At 41.6% G+C, this 8,197-nt stretch overlaps 1 protein-coding gene across 3 annotated transcripts in view; it reads right to left on the reverse strand.

Moving 5' to 3' along the window:
* Window positions 1-177: 177 nt before the first annotated feature.
* The window catches only part of LOC146441594 (serpin B6-like), an 18,739-nt gene continuing 10,719 nt past the window's right edge, over window positions 178-8,197 (reverse strand). For 2 of the 3 annotated variants that reach the window (XM_085052045.1, XM_085052044.1), the window contains exons 4-7: window positions 3,722-3,839; window positions 3,335-3,477; window positions 1,581-1,748; window positions 178-649 (exon numbers count right to left, since the gene is read on the reverse strand). In XM_085052045.1, coding sequence (XP_084908171.1) covers window positions 245-649; window positions 1,581-1,748; window positions 3,335-3,477; window positions 3,722-3,839 — 834 coding nt within the window. In that variant the 3' untranslated portion in view covers window positions 178-244. Of the gene's footprint in view, window positions 650-1,580; window positions 1,749-3,334; window positions 3,478-3,721; window positions 3,840-4,455; window positions 4,594-7,231; window positions 7,410-7,801; window positions 8,081-8,197 lie in introns of those variants that run through there. The other variant, XM_085052043.1, reaches the window with a different exon arrangement.

Raw genomic sequence — 8,197 nt, forward strand, 5'->3', positions numbered from 1 at the left:
TGGTTCTTGTGTCAGCAAGAACCTGGAGAGCTCTGCACCCAAGGGCAGGGCTGGGAGGGCTTGGACATGGCAGGTTCATGCTTTGTCTAAGCAGCTGTGTTATTCTTGCCAAGCCTGAGATCAGGAGCACACAAGAGGTTCAGGCACAGTTGAAAGAGACAATTAGTGCAAAAGGAGTTGCTGTGTTCCAGGGAAATGTAAATTTATTGTGTGATGGCACCTATGCTGCCAAGACATCTCCTCCTTAGGGGCAGCAAAATCTGCCACAGAACAAAATGCTGGAAGTTTTGTTGTGCCGGATGAGGAAAAGGAAGGGATGATCTGCAGTGAAATCCGGAACTATCATTGCACAGCGCATCATCATCACTGCTGCTGTGGCAGCAGCAGCTTCAGTGCCTTCTTCATTGACTTCCACAAAGGCCTTGTGAACCACTTCAGAGAGCACCAGCTCATTGCCAGATGACATTCCTGACAAGTCTGCCTGCCCCATGGCAAATGCCTCAGCCATTCCCATGCTTCTCAGAAGGGGCTTCAGATCATAGTCTTCTTCCAGCTTGAATCTAGGTAAGGACACCCTCACTTCTGTAGAGTCCATCATTTCAGGATTGATCCAATCTATTAGCTTCTCATATGTAAGTTCTCTTTCCAGCTGAAGAAAAATCCCAAATTTACTCAATTACAATGAGAATTTATTCAGTGTTACACAAGCAAAAGAAGTGACTCTGTGGGTTGTTTACATAGTACATAATATGCATCTTTTTTTACCAGGGTTAGAGTGTCTCATGGCAAATGTGCAAGTTATACTTCTCACCTGGGACTACGGCACCAGCCAAGACCGTTACCCCATGTTTTTTTGATAGTTGCAATAGGGATTAATCCCCTCCATGTAAAGTTAACTTCTATAGAACATGTTAGATTGTTGGGTTTTCTTTTGATTTTTACTTATGCAGAAGAAAGGCACAAAAGGACTACTAACTAGAACCCAAAGAAACCATACCCAGCTCTTCTATCTATTTATGAAAGGTTTATCTCTCAGGTCAGTCAATACCATGAGGAACACACTCTGCTCACAAGGCCCTTTGTCAGTGTTTGAAAACCTAAACCTTATTAATAAACTTCTTTGTGCAGAGCACAGAGTAGCCCAAACTTGTACCCTTATACTCCCCTCAAAAGAGATACTTCCCTTTCCTAGGAGCCTCTTTGCAGGCAGGGAGCCACACACCACCTGACAGCTGCTCAGCACACAAGAGCCACAGCACTTCCAAAGAGCACAACCAAAATCCCCCTCTCCACATCCCAGCATCACCATACTATGCCTTCAGCAGCACCACAGCTGACCTCTGCTCCTGAGCAGGGCCAGCTCTTCTTCCACAGCCTCTGCCTAAGGCAGCAGCACACAGCCTGAGCAGCACTGACACAGGCTGGGGCACTCACTCTGGGGACAGGGAGGAAAGGGACATTTCTGCTGGCCTTGAGCACCAGGGATACAGTCTGGAACTGAACTGCAGGTCTCACTGCAATATCACACTTGCTTCCCTGGAAGGATTCAGCCTGTCTTTGCACTCAGCTCCACAACTTACTCTTTCCAAGCCAGTGGATCCATCCTGGATTGCATCAGGGAGCAGGATGATCATGCTCAGTTCATTACCAACATAGGGGAGCTCAAGGATTTTGGTCTGGTAGTCCCCAATATAGGTCATGTTAAATCTGTCCTTCTTGAACATCATCTGCACAGGTCTGGTCTCATTCTGGAAATACAGAAATGGTCAACAGTGAGTGCTGAGCGACTCTGCTGCTCTCAAACTACAAAGCAGGCAGCCAAGTTACTCAGGGCTCTTCGGAATTTGACCAAAGAGCACTGATCACACGTAAGTACAGATACCACACTGTCTTTTATATATCACTAAAAATCCCTGATATTTAATTTTTAATTACTATTGTAGAAATTACTAATTGAAGATACCTTCAGGGCAAATGCATGTCCTTGCCCTTTAGTGTTTGTCAGTAATTCTTAAGTGAACCAAACAGAGCTGGCAATAAGCAGGGACTATGTTCTTCACTTTAAACAGATAAGTCATCTCAATTTATGTATTTTCCTTTTCAGTCCATGTGGTTTCAAGTGCTACAACAAACAATTAAAATATTTTAAAATGTATACACAAAAACTATCAAGAAAGTGCGAGCATTATTTTGAATTCTTGAAACTCATAAGGATATTAAGAAGGTGAGAGATTTTATTCTCATTTTCATTCTCTGCTATCTCATTCCACTTCCAAATGGAGCATCATCTGCTATTGTTTACATCATTATTTGCCTTCTTTTCAGTTTTGTTGCTTTCTCCCTTACCTTCAAGACATTATCATATAAAAAGGGTTTTTTCATTAACGTAATGCCCATTGGAATAATGCCCAGAGAGAATAAGGTAGAAATTATTTTGCAGCAGCAATGACACATAAAAAGGATAGACAAAAAAAAAGCCACATAGCAAGAGAAAATCATCCAGCAAGTCATAAAAAGTGCAAGAGCCACAGAAAATTTCACAGGACGTTGGAAACGTTCCTGGGATGTTAAACCAACTCTTTTCTACTGAACAGAGAGTAAAGTAACTTGCTTAAGACTACAGCTTACACCAGGGATTACCAATTGTTCATTGAGGACAAGATGCCAGGAACCAAGTCAGTCCAGCAGTCCTAAAGTGCTGTTGTAGGTTGTGTGGGGTGAGCAGAAACATTCCTTTATTTAAAAAGTCGTATTAGCAGCTTCAAACATCCTTGGATTTATTTCACCACTGAGGAAGGGACAGTTTCAATGTCAGGCATAACAGCTTCAATTTTCCACAGTGTTTGCTTCCAGCAGGTGAGTCAAGGAAGGCACATTACCAGTTCTGGGTAAGGACACCTGGAGGCCAACCCAGAGCTGCAGGGAACCCTGAGGGGCAGCCATGGCCTGCCCATGACAGTGGCCAAGTCTTCCTCAAGAGCTCTCATCTACTTCTGAAACAAGACTGCAGAGCACAGAGGTGTAATTTGTTTTCCATTTATATTGGATTGGCCCAAGGGCAGAAAAGCAGCAAGAAAGCACTGTCCAAAGAGGACTTCAATTCTCAGGTTTTCAGACCCGTCTCTGTGCTGTATTAATGGTTCTAGTAATTATGTAAAAGTTCAGGGAAACTCAGCAAAGAGGGTGTTCATATGAAAGGGAGGTGGCATAAAGAATTTCATACAGCCTACGCAAGGTAACCCTCCTTGGAAGATTTAGTGTTTTCCTTAAATATGTGTGCATCACAGAGTACTTCAGACAAACAGGGTGCTGTCAGCATTTCACTGCATCATACCTTATTAATTTGGAATGGCCTTTCTGCAGTATTCTCTGTCTTGAACTGCTTTTCCCAGTTGCCTTTGAAATAGATGGCATTCACCAACACAAGCCTGGTCAGGGAATCAAGAATCCCCTCTGCCAACAGGTTCTGTATTTTACCTGTATGATACAATGGAAAAAACCCCACATTTTTTAATACTTTGACAAAGATCTAATTATTATCCAAGGTGCTATCTACTCCACAATTAATACACAACAGAGAAGAGAATTATGTAGCAGAGAGACCTAGAGCTCAGCATGTGCGTTTTTCAACTCAAATAACACAATTTTATATCCTGCCATAGGTGTTTACCCAAACAATGGCAGCCATTCAACACAACTGGGCACTGGGCAAAGCACTCACCTTCAGTCCTTTCCTCTACCCATCCATTGATTTGTTTCCTGCAATCCTCCCAAGCATGCACAAAGTCCATCTGCTCTAGTCCAGCCTGGTAGCATTTCTGACTCGACTCTATAAATGACTGACAGGGACATTCAAAACATATTTTGAGCAAGAGATTTTACTCTCATTCAGACAGAGGATTCTTACATTCCCCAAGGAAATTTACCTCATTTCCTCCCCCAGCTTCATACCGAGCCAGTAAAGTTCTGGCTGACAAGTTCTACTAGGAATTATACCACATCTTTGAACTAGGAATTCTTATTTAATAAAATGCCTTATACACTCTACTGCAAACTTTGACATCACTTCATTGGAAATGATGTGGCTAATTTTTTCTTGTTTGTATCTTATGCTTCAAGGACCTAACATATGATTTTATACATTTGTTCATAAGCCTTTTGCTGAGAGATACATTGAACATTTGTCCCTCAGCCAAATACATGAATGGATCACAGAACCCTCAAGTGTACAGACTGATGCATTTTACCCCAATTTGCACCATTCAGATGACAAGTTATCTGAAAGGAGAATCTCCACCAAGTTCACACAACAGGCTCTGGCAGAATCTATTGCTGTCCTGCCTCTCACACCAGAAAATTTGGAAGGAAAACCCCAAAGGCTGCCTTGGACCTCCAGAGGAAAGAGCTAGCAAGTACATCACCATAAAAAATTACACCAATTTCATGGCTACTTACCGGAAGAAACTCAAAGGTCTTTTCCCCATAAAGCCGGTTGGCAGTTCTCAGGATGTATTTGGTGTTTGGATCATTAATTTCAGAGAGAAGGGATTGATACCCATTGTGAGCATCCCGGGCATTGCTCAGAGAAAGCACCTGCACAGAGACAACATCCTCAGTGCTTGCACAAGTCATAAATTAGGGAGCAGCAGTCAGCAGTACTGATTTTCCTTCCCTCAAGCCAAGCAGCACAGGATCACAGGATGGCTGAGGTGGGAAGGGAGCTGTGGAGACAATCTGGTACAAAGCCCTGTCCCAGCAGGGGCATCTACAGCTGCTAGCCCAGGACTGTGTCCTCATGGATTTCCAGTATCTCCAACTATGGCAATAATATAAATTTTGAGAAACTTCTAGAAATGGAAATAAACCCCTGTGTTTTCACTCCTCTCCCAATTTGCAAAGGAAGCAAACATCAGAACCAAAATGACTGCTTGTGCATTTATTATTGTCAGGTCATACATATAACACATGGCAGGTCATATTTGCTACCTGAGCAAGTTTAAAACAAGAAAGTGTAAAGCAAGCTAACAGTTCGATATTCAGTCACTGTGGATTTTTTATTTGTCTGGCTACATTCTGAAAACATATATTGTCTCATGTTAAGCCCAAACAAGGAAAAATAAGACAATATTTTAAATAGCCAGACATTGATAAGCCAAGCAAACCAACAAACCAACCAACAAACCAACCAACAAACCAACCAACAAACCAACCAACAAACCAACCAACAAACCAACCAACAAACCAACCAACAAACCAACCAACAAACCAACCAACAAACCAACCAACAAACCAACCAACAAACCAACCAACAAACCAACCAACAAACCAACCAACAAACCAACCAACAAACCAACCAACAAACCAACCAACAAACCAACCAACAAACCAACCAACAAACCAACCAACACACCAACCAACAAACCAACCAACAAACCAACCAACAAACCAACCAACAAACCAACCAACAAACCAACCAACAAACCAACCAACAAACCAACCAACAAACCAACCAACAAACCAACCAACAAACCAACCAACAAACCAACCAACAAACCAACCAACAAACCAACCAACAAACCAACCAACAAACCAACCAACAAACCAACCAACAAACCAACCAACAAACCAACCAACAAACCAACCAACAAACCAACCAACAAACCAACCAACAAACCAACCAACAAACCAACCAACAAACCAACCAACAAACCAACCAACAAACCAACCAACAAACCAACCAACAAACCAACCAACAAACCAACCAACAAACCAACCAACAAACCAACCAACAAACCAACCAACAAACCAACCAACAAACCAACCAACAAACCAACCAACAAACCAACCAACAAACCAACCAACAAACCAACCAACAAACCAACCAACAAACCAACCAACAAACCAACCAACAAACCAACCAACAAACCAACCAACAAACCAACCAACAAACCAACCAACAAACCAACCAACAAACCAACCAACAAACCAACCAACAAACCAACCAACAAACCAACCAACAAACCAACCAACAAACCAACCAACAAACCAACCAACAAACCAACCAACAAACCAACCAACAAACCAACCAACAAACCAACCAACAAACCAACCAACAAACCAACCAACAAACCAACCAACAAACCAACCAACAAACCAACCAACAAACCAACCAACAAACCAACCAACAAACCAACCAACAAACCAACCAACAAACCAACCAACAAACCAACCAACAAACCAACCAACAAACCAACCAACAAACCAACCAACAAACCAACCAACAAACCAACCAACAAACCAACCAACAAACCAACCAACAAACCAACCAACAAACCAACCAACAAACCAACCAACAAACCAACCAACAAACCAACCAACAAACCAACCAACAAACCAACCAACAAACCAACCAACAAACCAACCAACAAACCAACCAACAAACCAACCAACAAACCAACCAACAAACCAACCAACAAACCAACCAACAAACCAACCAACAAACCAACCAACAAACCAACCAACAAACCAACCAACAAACCAACCAACAAACCAACCAACAAACCAACCAACAAACCAACCAACAAACCAACCAACAAACCAACCAAAAAACCAACCAACAAACCAACCAACAAACCAACCAACAAACCAACCAACAAACCAACCAACAAACCAACCAACAAACCAACCAACAAACCAACCAACAAACCAAACAACAAACCAACCAACAAACCAACCAACAAACCAACCAACAAACCAACCAACAAACCAACCAACAAACCAACCAACAAACCAACCAACAAACCAACCAACAAACCAACCAACAAACCAACCAACAAACCAACCAACAAACCAACCAACAAACCAACCAACAAACCAACCAACAAACCAACCAACAAACCAACCAACAAACCAACCAAAGAACCAAAAAACCAACCAAACAAAAAAACCCACATTGCGCCTAATTGCATATTAAAGAAAATCTGTCTCAAAAACTAGAGAAAGCTCCCTGCAAAAAAACCCCAGGAACCTCTAGATTTCATACTGAAGAGTCGTCCCCTTTAAAAACAATTATGATTGGTTGTGCTTACACACACACCAGAAGAAAAGCTCTGCTCTCTCAGACCACAGTGACAATCACAATTTAGCACAGGTACATGACACAGCCTGTAAGACACATCTCTTGCTCATGTGATCTCATCAAATGCCAGCCACTAAGTTTATTTTGACCTACCTTTCTTATTTCAGCTTCAGTGTTACCTCCTGAACCCAGCATAACCATAGACAAAGCAGAAGAAATACTAAACGGTGAAAAGAACACATTCTGACCACTTTTCTTCTCACACAGCTTTCTTAAGAGGTCCAGAGCAAAAGTGATATTTCCTGCACAGAGGCTTTCCATGCTTCTGAGCCTGGGATATAAAACACAGAACAAGAACGGATCAAACTTACTTGAATACAGAACAATTGTTTCTCCTTCTTACACTTGCCAGCATAAACTAGGCAGCAAATGTCATGACTTGATTACAAAATTATCAGTTCACTGGACACTGATTTGGTGGCCCAAGCACCTGAAACCCCAAACTAAACATTTGATTCATTTCAGCAATTTCAAGTCTGCTTTTGGATTTCAACCCCATACCTACACAGTGTGACATCTTTTGATGTGATCAAAACACAACAGCATTTTGTTCAGCTGTTACTAAAAGAAGTCTCTCTGGACTTCACACAGAAAATAATTTTCCTTTACAGGACCATCAGAGCCAAAGTTAGATATCAGGACGGTAGAATTATCAACACTTACCTTCTGTAACTCAATAGACCTTCAGTAGTACCTGCAGGTTGCTTCTCCGTGTGCACACTGAGCAGAATGACTTGTCCAACAAGATAAAAAATGGAAAGAAAAAATTTATTTTGCCAGCATGACAGATGACGGCAATTTCCTGCTGAATTACAAAGACAAGAAATCAAAGTTCATTTTAGTTCCATTTTATTGCCTGCAACACAGCAACACACACAACCATAAACTCAGTGCCTGTCATATTCTATGGACATCTACTATAGTCAGTGAACCTGAGAATAAACACCACACCTATTAAATGAGCAATAAGTACTGGAACACTGAGTTAACCACAGATAAGTATCATAAGTCATCATAAGATATATGCTGATAGTTTTTACTATCTCTGTGTTTTGTTCT

This window comes from Lichenostomus cassidix, chromosome 2 (genome assembly GCF_008360975.1).
Source record: "Lichenostomus cassidix isolate B80296 chromosome 2, HeHo_3.0, whole genome shotgun sequence".
Taxonomy (NCBI): Eukaryota; Metazoa; Chordata; class Aves; order Passeriformes; family Meliphagidae; genus Lichenostomus; species Lichenostomus cassidix.